The 12,216-nt window shown below is 44.2% G+C and overlaps 1 protein-coding gene across 1 annotated transcript; it reads left to right on the forward strand.

Moving 5' to 3' along the window:
- The first annotated feature begins 2,256 nt into the window (after positions 1 to 2,256).
- On the forward strand, positions 2,257 to 2,867 carry LOC132523027 (large ribosomal subunit protein uL22-like). Its single transcript, XM_060153594.1, has one exon. It carries the CDS (start codon positions 2,278 to 2,280, stop codon positions 2,830 to 2,832), a length of 555 nt encoding a protein of 184 aa, XP_060009577.1. The 5' UTR covers positions 2,257 to 2,277; the 3' UTR covers positions 2,833 to 2,867.
- The last annotated feature ends 9,349 nt before the right edge of the window (positions 2,868 to 12,216 follow it).

Consider the following 12,216-nt stretch of genomic DNA (forward strand, 5'->3'; position numbering starts at 1 on the left):
GGATTAAAACCAGCAACTTCTATCTTGTCACAGAGTCAGGGAAACCCAGATAATGTGTACTCTTTGTATAGCTGGGTTGTGGTTTTTAAATCACTGCTTAACCAGTACTTGCAATCTTTAAAAAGAACAACTTGACTCCGGGTTCCAATTTCATATGTGGCTTAATAGCTCAGGAAACTTCCACCAAAAGAACCCATCTTTAAAGAAAAAACTTTTTCTTCCAATTTAATGATAGTATCAACAGTCAAATTGGAGCCACAGGTGGCTGGTTCCATGGTCTAAGGCTGTGACACTGCCTTTATGAGTCTTCATTGAGAGACCAAATGTCACAAATGACCTCAGCAGAGAGGCAAAGTCTGTTGAGGTCAACATAATGTAGAGGAGGAACATGGTAGCCTTTGGATGTTTGGAATGGCCAAACTCATGACCAGCAACAAGAAACAAATTTATGCTTTTGGTGTGTTTAAATCCAGATTTCAGCCCTATCAAAGTGCAAGCCTCCCCCAATACCAGCTCCAGGCCCATAAGCACAGGTGATGTTTCCATCTCTGCCATCAGAAGAATGAGCTCCTTGTGGGAAATATATGATAATATCAGCCTCTTCAGGGTTCTTCTGTTTGAATTGCAGGGGGTCACATCACTCCGTACCTGAGAAGCCTGGGGATGGCATAGTCAACGTCCTTCCACACCATGGAGGGTAATTCTTGATTCCGTAGGTGGCATGATGTTTTGTCCATACTGGTTTCCCCATCATTGTGCCAAACTGGTGAACCCTGGGCCTCCCACACCTTGGTGTGGACCTCATTGTCAGAGGAGAGGCATCCAACTGCCGGGTCACATTAGGCCCCAAGAAGAAATGCCACATTTTCTGGATTTTGCCCACCACAAAGTTGCTAATGATTCTCATTTGAGCATGGGAGTTGTTTCCACCAGGAGGCCATAAAAGGTGCCCAGGTACCTTTGTGCAAACAGCACATCATTTTCTTCTAGACTTGTACTATTAGTCAGAGGAACAACTCCAGAAGCAGCAGCTTGAAGAACGAGAATTAAGAGGAGAAACTTCATTCCAAACTTCTCTTGAACAGTTTAACCCGATGAACTTTGTTCCATTTTAGACTTCAGCTGGCTTTTGTTCCTGCCTTATACATATGCAGGTATTTCCACCCCCAGCATTCCTGAATGTCTCTGACACCAGATCTCAGCGAGCACTCCCTCCTCTAAATTCCTTATTATCTGTACCTCCTATTTAATGATACCTTATATTATTACTCAACTTTTCATAAAAATGGTCTGATTTACCAACTGTATTGTCAGACCCTTGAGGGAACACAAGCCAACCTGAGTGTCCAGATTTATTATTATTGTTGTTTATTTGTTATTTTTTTCCTTTTATAGGCTGACATCTCCCTTCCACCCCTCACTCTCTCCTTTGACCCTGAATCTTCAAATTTAGACCAAAAGTTTTCACAGGTGCACTCAGATGAAAATGAGGTGAGGAACAGAGAGCTACTGGTTTTTTTTGGGGGGGTTTTTTTTTGCGGTACGCGGGCCTCTCACTGTTGTGGCCTCTCCCGTTGCGGAGCACAGTCTCCGGATGCGCAGGCTCAGCGGCCATGGCTCACGGGCCCAGCCGCTCCGCGGCATGTGGGATCTTCCCGGACGGGGGCACGAACCCGCGTCCCCTGCACCGTCAGGCGGACTCTCAACCACTGTGCCACCAGAGAAGCCCAGAGAGCTACTGTTTTACCAGAAGGAAGGAAGCCCCAGAACTCGGGATCTGTGTCCACAAGTATGGCATCACAAGTATCTCAGATCAAACCTGAGTTCTAAAACTAGGACTCTATTTACAAAAGCATATTTAGAACTTCTAGACTTTTCTGAGCTTTCTGTTGTTAAAGCAAAGAAATGCTATGATGAGGTGTCCAGCCTACGTGTAAAAGGTTCCTTCAGAATAAAAAGACTTAATTGAAAACATTTTACTGGAAGTAATTCCACACTCTGAGTAGTATAGCTGTTATTGGTCTTACCCATTAAATGGCAGCAGCCAAACTTTTCTCCTGCCCCTTTTATTAATAGGAGGATCACAGACCTGTTTAGAAACAGCCCCAGTACAAGTGGAGGTGACTAGGACCACCTAACACACACCGCCTGCCATGAAGTCCTAGAGAGGAGATTGCTTTATCTTTTATTCCAATTATTTGCTCTTGCTTTGGGCATAGAATTGTGTTTAAAAGCTGTGGGCTTTTTCCAGTTAGTGGCCTGAGGTGACCTCTAAAAATGGTTCGCTATTCACTTGACCCAGAAAATCCCACAAAATCATGCAAGTCGAGAGGTTCAAATCTTCGTGTTCACTTTAAGAACACTCGTGAAACAGCCCAGGCCATTAAGGGTATGCATATCCGAAAAGCCACCAAGTATCTGAAGGATGTCACTTTAAAGAAGCAGTGTGTGCCATTCTGTCATTACAATGGTGGAGTTGGTAGGTGTGCCCAGGCCAAACAGTGGGGCTGCACGCAGGGTCGGTGGCCCAAAAAGAGTGCTGAATTTTTACTGCACATGCTCAAAAATGCAGAGAGTAATGCTGAACTTAAGGGCTTAGATGTAGATTCTCTGGTCATTGAGCACATCCAGGTGAACAAAGCCCCCAGGATGCGGCACAGGACTTATAGAGCTCATGGTCGGATCAACCCATACATGAGCTCTCCGTGCCACATTGAGATGATCCTTACTGAAAAAGAACAGATTGTTCCTAAACCAGAAGAGGAGGTTGCCCAGAAGAAAAAGATATCCCAGAAGAAATTGAACAAACAAAAACTTATGGCCCGGGAATAAATGCTGCAAAAAATAAATGCAAATAAAAGTAAAAAAAAAAAGCTTATTGAGCTTGGGCTTCCCTGGTGGCGCAGTGGTTAACAATCCGCCTGCCAATGCAGGGGACACGGGTTCGAGCCCTGGTCCGGGAAGATCCCACGTGCCGCGGAGCAACTAAGCCTGTGCGCCACAACTACTGAGCTGTGCTGCAACAAGAGAAGCCCAAGGAAGAGTAGCCCCTGCTCGCCGCAACTAGAGAAAACCCGTGCACAGCAACGAAGACCCAACGCAGCCAAAAATAAACAAATTAAATAAATAAATAAATAAATAAATAAGATTATTGGGCTCAAACTCCCAATGAATTCTGGGATTCTCGTTTACATCTGGCCTCTGTCTGACCACTCCCAGTGTTGGCAGATGACTACCGGGTGAGGCCCTTCTGTCCAGTAATGCACAGCAAGGGTGGTCAGGAAACATCCCAAGGGCGAGATGGATCTTCCCAATATTTGTCTGATATTTCTGTCCCCCACACCAGTCTGCTTTCTCCATTGAGTGTAATGTCTTGAACTGCCAAGGCAGGTCCAGCTCTACAAGGCACAGGACCCATGTGTGTGTTATATGACTGGGTAACAAAACCCAGCGGAGACAGTGTTGGAATTTACGCTGTAGCGTATCCTCTCTTTATTTCCTTCTTCCATTATTTCAGATAAGTTAAACTTACAGAGTTATACAATTGGTAAACTTACAAGGGACTTCCATCTACATCATGAATTCTCAACACGGGCCAAAAAATCTTACTCATTTTATATGTAAAGCACAAATGTACATACAGTTCATAAACAGATATACAGTATATCTGGTGGTATGAAAAGTTTATGGGAAAGGGCAGTTAGCAAAAATATATCTTTAAAAGGGTTCCTTAGGGGTGAGATAGTGAAAGAAACATTGAGAGACGCTGACAGACCAGTGTTTTCAGATCAAGTAAATCAGAATCTAGGCACGGGATCCAAGCAACACTATTTTTTTTTTTCTTTTGGCCACACTGCGTGGCTTGTGGGATCTTACTTCCCCAACCAGGGATTGAACCTGGGCCTCCAGCAGTGAAAGTGCCGAGTACTAACCACTGGACCGCCAGGGAATCCCCAACACTATTTTTTAAACTATTTAAAAAATTTTAATGAATGAATGAATGAATTTATTTATTGAAGTATAGTTGATTTACAATGTTGTGTTAGTTTCAGGTATACAGCAAATTGATTCAGTTATACATATACATATCTATTCTTTTCCAGATTTTTTCCCTTATAGGTTATTACAAAATATTGAATGTAGTTCCCTGTGCCATCCAGTAGAACCTTGTTGGCTATCTGTTTTATATACAGTAGTGTGTATATGTTAATCCCAAACTCCTAATTTATCCCTCCCTCCTAAACTATTTTTCTAATGCGGTAGAAAAATCCACAGCCGGGATTGCGACCCACTGACCCAGATTGACCCCCTCTTATTCCCTGGGGCAACTGAGAACCAAAAAAGAGAAATAACCAAACCAGACAGCCGTAAGTCCCTCTTGACAGCTATGCCAACGTTGTTTTCAACGTGCTATGGTGTCTTTTTCAACTTTGATTCTACAGTTTGATTATGCTTTATTACATAATAGCCTGTTGACAGTTTGGTCCATGTTTTACAACAAACGTTATCCTGGCAGTTTGAGTAGTGATTTATGGTTTTTTGTAAAAACTGAAAATATACTCCATGCATATGGTTTCGAAAAATTCAAATACAAAACGTACCTTATGAAAACTGAGTGTCTCTCTCTCAACCCCTACTTCAGTCTCCCAGTCACCGACCCCCTTCCCCAGATGCACGCTCTGTGCCATGTCTCTTGAGTGTCTGTCCGACAGATTTCTGTGCCTCCTTCTATCCCCTTTAAGTAATGCAAGCGCTTGATAATTATACAGGAAAAAATAACGCTCAAATCAGAGTGCCCAAGCATCTTTACTTCTAGCTCCATTGTATCTTTCTCAGGGTTTGGTAATGACAAGTACACATCCCTCTCCAGGAGTGAAAATAACATTTTGAACAGCGCTATGATTATACTTTCATTTTATACCGAATCTGCCTACACCAGAAATGTCCCAGCTATAAAATAGGACCACAACAGGCTGTCTTATGGTCCTGCTATAAGGCAGCAGTCGTGGTAAGTTACCCAGCATTTCACAGAACAATCGACGTATCAAGAGAAAACAAACAAACAAACAAAAAACTTTGCCTATCACAGATTTCCTTTCCTTTCTTTTCTTTTTTGATTTTTGTTCTAAAAGCAAATTGCTTTAAGCACAGACTAATCAAATCCTGTATAATAAATATATACAGTAAACTGTAAAGGGCATGGTGGGCTTTCAAATGCATACAAGCACATAGTATCCTTGCTGGATAATTTAGATTGTTTGACTATCGATTCCTCACTTTCATAAGGAGATTTATTTTTTTTAATAGAGCATCTTTGTGTTTTCCTTACCAGGACATTCCTGTTATCCCAAAAGTGACCCGAGGCAGTGACAGGAAATCATCTATAGACTCTTATTCTAGGCTGATGACTAATCTCCAAAATCCTGCTTCTTTTCTCCACCCAGCCTCCAACTCTGAAGTGTTACCCTAAGGAGAAAAGCCATTTTATTTCTCTGGGAAGATAAATTTTAAAAAACTGTTCTCTTGAAATGTATCCCTACCCAGAACATGCTGACATAGAAGTGATAACAGTTAAATTTAGATAGCTCTTTCTCAAATCAAAGAATACTCAAGTTGAGAGGAAAAACAGAGCTCATGCTAGCCCGTTATTTCATTTTACAGAGAAGGTAGTTGAAGATGAAGGAGGTTAGCTGGTTTGTCCAAGATTATGTGGGAAAACTCACTTCTTTTTCTTAGTAAATAGTTACTAGGTGCCTACCATGTGTCCAGCATGGCCCAAGCTCTGGGGCACAGCAACCGGTGGGTTCCATCAGGGGCATGTGAATGGCAGTGCCAAGGCTAGAGTTTAGGTTCTGTCCTCCTCCCCCCTCCATCACAGTCCCCTTGTGGGGGCCCTCTGGCCTGGCCTCCTCAGAGGATCAGCATTCAGAGTGATCAAAATAAGACAATTTCCAGGAAGATGGAGCTCATTTTTCTCAGTCCCTTCTGGCAGGAATCGAAGGACATTTGGGAGGAAGCCAGGGACATGAATGTGTCCTTGTTTGTGGTGATAATGCCGTGTCCCAGAGGCCATAAGACACAGGCCTTGGGTGATTTTAGAGAGAACCCTCCCATGGTCACGCACGCCCTTTGTGAATCAAGATGGGGGCAGGGCTAGAAGTGGCTATGTTGCCCACGGAACACACACTAAGCTGACCTACTCAGGGATTACAACCAAGACGCTGTCTCCCCTAGAACAGCGCTGGAGATAATTCAGTCACAAACAGAACAGCCCTGCAATCTGACTTTCAACCAACGACTCACTTGTTTCTGAAATGTCTATTTATTTTAGCTTCATGACTTAACAGGAATAGTGTGAGGTAAGATGACATGAATCACTTAGAGCCTTACAGATGGTGAAGTACCAGCCTTGACAAGAAAAATAAAACAAATCATACAGACAGGCACAAGGCATGCATGTGAGCACATGCATACTCACACGTACACGCACATAGGCACACATGCACACAGACGCACACATGCTCAGCTAAAACTCATCCTTACAAAAATAAAATCTGACAAGAGGAAACTTCACGGGACATTGACCCTGGAATACCTCTATGAATGAGTATTCATTTTGTTAAAAACATTTCAAATAAAGGAACAAACCTTAAGGACATTATACTAAGAGAAATAAGCCAGTTACAAAAAGACAACTACTGTATGATTCATGTATATGAAGCAACTAGATTATTCAAATTCATAGAGACAGAAAGTAGAATGGTGGTTGCCAGGGGCTGGGGGGACAGGGAAATGCGGAGCTGTTTGTTTTTTGGGGTTTTAAAATTATTTTGGCTGCGTTGGGTCTTCGTTGCTGCACGCGAGCTTTCTCTAGTTGCGGCGAGCGGGGGCTACTCTTCATTGTGGTGCACTGGCTTCTCATTGCGTTGCAGAGCACGGGCTCTAAGCGTGTGGGGGAACTGTTTTTTTTGTTTTTTGTTTTTTTGCGGTACGCGGGCCTCTCACTGCTGTGGCCTCTCCCGTTGCGGAGCACAGGCTCCAGATGCGCAGGCTCAGCGGCCATGGCTCACAGGCCCAGCCACTCCGTAGCATGTGGGATCCTCCCGGACCGGGGTACGACCGCGTGTCCCCTGCATGGGCAGGCGGACTCTCAACCACTGCGCCACCAGGGAAGCCCGGAACTGTTTTTTTTAATAGGTATAGAGTATCAGTTTTGCAAGGTGAAAAAGTCCTGGGGGTGAATCATACAACAATGTGAATACAGTAAGTCCCCTACATGAAGACATTCAAGTTGCAAACTTGCAAAGATGCAAATGTGCACTGGTATGTCCAATAACATAAGTTAGTTCACGTGTCTGGTGTACATTGACACGTGCGTGCATCCTCTACAAGTGGTTGTGCTTTTGTGTACTGTACAGTACTGTATAGAGTACAGTAGTATAATAACTTTATTTCAAGCCCAGGATGTCCAGAAGCAAGCGTAAAAGCAGTGGTGGTGTAACTGGTACTACTGTACTTTTCAAGGTCCTGTACTGTAAGATTAAAAATGTTTTCTTTATTTTTTGTGTTTTTTGTTTGTTTGTTTGTTTTTGTTTTTGTGTGTGTGGTATGTGGGCCTCTCACCGCCGTGGCCTCTCCCGTTGCGGAGCACAGGCTCTGGACGCGCAGGCCCAGCGACCATGGCCCAGGGACCAGCCGCTCCGCGGCACGTGGGATCCTCCCGACCCAGGGCACGAACCCGTGTCCCCTGCATCGGCAGGCGGACCCTCAACCACTGCACCACTAGGGAAGCCCCTGTGTTTGTTTTTTTATGTATTATTTGTGTGGGAAGTATTATAAACCTATTACAGGACAGTACTATACAGCCAACTGTGTTAATTGGGTACCTAGGCTAACTTTGTTGGACCTATGAACGCACTCTCAGAACAGAACTCGTTCGTATATCAGGGACTTACTCTACACTTAATAATACTGAACTGTACTCAAAAAAAGGTTACAGGGCTTCCCTGGTGGCGCAGTGGTTGAGAGTCCGCCTGCCGATGCAGGGGACACGGGTTCGTGCCCCGGTCCGGGAAGATCGCACATGCTGCGGAGCGGCTGGGCCCGTGAGCCACGGCCACTGAGCCTGCGCGTCCGGAGCCTGTGCTCCGCAACGGGAGGGGCCACGGCAGTGAGAGGCCCGCGTACCGCAAAAAAAAAAAAAAAAAAAAAAAAAGGTTACAGTGGTAATTTTTATGTTATGAGTATTACACCACAATTAAAAAAATTTTTTTCAAATGGAAAAGAAGTAATACTTGCTCTCCATCAAGAGTTTTCTACCAAATATGAGGTACTATTAACAGGTGTCAGGGAGGTAAGTTAAGTTCTTGAGGGCCTGTGAATTAAATTTACAAAAGCCAGAATTTCAAGAGAAAAGACGATGTTTATTCACATAGGTACTCAGGAGCGCATATAGAAAGTAGCTCAGCTCAATACCTTAAGTTAGGGGTTTATTTAAATAATAGGGAAAAGGGAGGAGGGAGAAAAGGGCTCTTTTGGAAAGAACAAATGGGTTTCTTTAAGAAAAACAAATAAGCTTTTAGGAGAACAAAATGGGAGATAAGATAGTTTGTAATAATGTTTGTTTATGCACATATGAGTGGTCCTCTTCATCTTATCTGGGGGCATGAAACTCCCTCGGAGAAGGAATTTATGGGAGTTTCATTCTAGGTCTCTTTCCTGGAGAAGAGAGGAGTTATGACAGTCTCACTCCCAGAATTTTCTTTTAGTCGGATAAGGTGATGGGGAAGGGGGAGGTTGGGGGGTGGTCAGACAAAGCCTCTTGCTACATCTGTTGATCCTCCAATGTCTTCAGCTCAAAATAATTTTTATGCCACTGTGGATTACTTCACAGATGTTCTTCCAAATGTTAAAGGCAGTGCTGTTTGTAATAGTTCCCCAAACTTTAATCAATATATATGCCAAATGAACCTCTGCCCTCCTGACAAGAAGTCCCCAATTTTATATTTATTTATACCATATATATGTATATAATATATAAATTTGTCAGAACCTTATCTGTTTGTTAAACTTAGCCCACAAAAAGCTGAAGCTAAAAGCTCGAAAGATCTTTTGAGATCAGTTGTCGTTTGAGAGGAGCAGTGAAGTGAAAAAATTAGGAGCTGTATGTTGGTAGAAAATGTGATTTTGTACCTGAGGGGCACCTGTTGGGTGGCACAGAGGATTTCATTTTTGCTGTGGAGTCTAGAGCCCAGAAGAAATGAAGTTATAAGAACCTGCCCTCCTTGAGTGGGTGCTTACTGGTTCTCAGGTTCAGAGCATGTCTGAGGTGATTTTGGATGGGATGTTGATCGATTTCAGGGCATTTTTCAGGTGTTTTTTTTTTTTGTTTTGTTTTTTTTCCTGTACGCGGGCCTCTCACTGTTGTGGCCTCTCCCGTTGTGGAGCACAGGCTCTGGACGCGCAGGCTCAGCGGCCATGGCTCACGGGCCCAGCCGCTCCGTGGCACGCGGGATCCTCCCGGACGGGGGAACGAACCCGTGTCCCCTGCATCGGCAGGCGGACTCCCAACCACTGCGCCACCAGGGAAGCCCCTTCAGTATTGTTTTGATTCTTAGAATTCTATGTGCTTCACTACTTTACTGCAAGTATTTGGAATAAGCCTCCTTTTTCTAAGGAGTTCTCCAGGCAGGGTAAGAAATGTTCAAAGCCTTGCCATTCAAAGAGTGGTCCTGGACCAGCATCATGTGGGAGCTGGTTAGAAATGCAGACTCTCAGACCCCTTCCCTGACCTACTGCGTCAGAATCTGCATTGCAACAAGGTATTCCTATGCCCCTGAAAGGCTGGTGAGAAATGTGCAGTTCTGGGTCCCACCTCAATGAATCTCTCCTAAAGTCTGAGACCCCCCTGGCCTAGAAGTTTCAAGTTACTTTAAAAATTTCATGTGAAAATAAATAGGAAATTTCATATCCATGGAATGCCTATTATAACGGTGATTGCTTTCAGAGGAAAGTACTGGGAGAAACTTCCACATTATATCTTTGTTCGGCTTGAATTTTTTTTAGTATGTGCTCAGATTACCTTTACCATGTAAACATGTGTCTTTTCTAACTAATACATTCCTTAGACCACTGTAATATACCAAGTACTTTCCTATACATGATTTCACAAATACTCTGAGTATCCTTACCAAGAAGGCATACATTGAGATATTCCTATATTAGATGAAGATGTTGAACTATAGAAATAAAAGTCATGAAGAAGCACTGAAAATTAGAGCCAAAAGATAGGATCCAAGTGTTTAAAATATTTTTATTATGAAAAACTTCAAACAATACAAAATAAACAGAATATTATAATAGAACCTCATGTACCCATCACTCCCCACCCCCTACTCCATTAGTATGTACATAATTTTTTAAGGTAAAATGTACATACATTGAAATGCACAAATCTTATCAGGATCCTTTTTTTTCCCCTTAATTCCAGTCTCGTTTGCCAAAAAATCTGGCTCTATTGCCTCCCAGATGTAAATGCTATTGACGGATTTCCTGCTGTTTCCTACACTGTGTTGAATCATCCTTCCCTCGATTTAGGTTCGCTTGGAGAAGAGGGATGCCTTTGTTTTCAGTCGGAAAGCATATGGGGTACCAAGTCTGGCTGCTGCATTGTTACCCATTCACAAATGAAACCCAGGCATGCCTTCTTTAAATTGTCCTGTTGGCCAAGAGTCAAAAGCTTCCCTCCAAAATGGAAGCTCAAAGCCCCTTAGTGATGTTCCGTCCCCAGCCAGCCTTGCACCCCTCCCCTGAGCACTCACCACTCTCAGTGGGCTCTTGGGGCCACCATGAATACATTCAACAACGCTCATTTATTCAGCCCTACTACGTGCCAGGCTCTGCCTATACTGGACCTCATCTCCAAGAGCCCCAAACTTGTAAGACTCCCATTGCCCTTTAACAGCTGGAAAAGAAAATATAAACGTGTCTTCCATCTCGTTGCAGGAGATGAGTCAGCAGAACAGGAAATTCTCCTTGCACAAGCCCTTCTGATCCCGTGGGCTGGGTGTGTGTGGTATCCAGCAAGGGCTGGGAAGGGAACCGGCTTCTCTCCTGGAAGCACTTTGAAAGGTGAACAATGCAAGCTGGCCGGTGAGTTTACATGTGTTGACACACACCTCGCCAATTAGAATGGTCCCAACATGTTTGGGGGAAAGCTCAGCGGCTTCCAAATAAGGAACAGGGCAAATAAGGAAGCTGGTTGTTGCCAAAGTCTAGGTGGCTTCAGAATGAAAGGTTGAAGGAGTTACCTTCCGTGAAACTCAAAAGGCACCTGAGTGGCAAGCCCAGCTTTCAGGATGTTTGAGGAGACAGCCATTTAAGGGGTTCAAGGAAGGCTCTCAAATGCCGCAAAAGCTCTAGTGGTGCAATCATGCATACGTAGAGAATTACGGAAGGAAGAAGAGCTGTGGGCATCGGAAATGCCCGCCTGTCCAAGGCCCCTCTGGCCTGATCTCTAACAACAGAGCAAAGTCCACCGTGGGGACCCAGGCTGCAGCCTGGGTTCCACTCTTCACCAGCTGTGCGCCTGGGAATAAGTCATTTAATCTCTGCGGGCCCCAGTTTTCTCCTCTGCAGAAAGAAAGTTAAACACGATAAGCTCTTCCATTTCAAAATTACTGGAGCTCCTCTGCAAACGCAAATTGGTTTAGCATTAACCCTACTTTTTCCTTTCCTTTCACTACTTTTCCAATGAGATCACAAGGGAGAAATAGCTGAGTGGAGCTGTTAGCAAAACCAGGACTCTTTAAAATAGCTGTTCTGTGGGAACCAGGCACTGGGTGCCATGTCTGTGTGTGTGTGTGTGTGTGTGTGTGTGTGTGTGTGTGTGTACACATTTCTATTGGGTGGGGCTGTGGAGAAGGGGGGATGCATTCAGCCAGCTCCAAACGTTTCGGCTTTGCAGAAAAATAAATGCAGCCGAGATTGAGGAGTGAGATTTGCATATGAGGAGGAGGTCGAGGAGGAGTAAATGTGCTGAGATTCCAGCACTGAATTGAAAAAAGGATGAGGACGCAGTTAGAAGGGTAGGCCTCCCAGGAGCGAAGCAGTAAGAATATGCCGGGCCTTTGAAATAGGGTGTAGCCAGAGCCGGTTAAACCCTACTCTTCCACTCGACTGGCCTTCCCCCTCACCCCGCCCGGCCCCATTCTAGAT

The sequence above is a fragment of the Lagenorhynchus albirostris genome, chromosome 7, assembly GCF_949774975.1.
Source record: "Lagenorhynchus albirostris chromosome 7, mLagAlb1.1, whole genome shotgun sequence".
NCBI classification, from domain to species: domain Eukaryota; kingdom Metazoa; phylum Chordata; class Mammalia; order Artiodactyla; family Delphinidae; genus Lagenorhynchus; species Lagenorhynchus albirostris.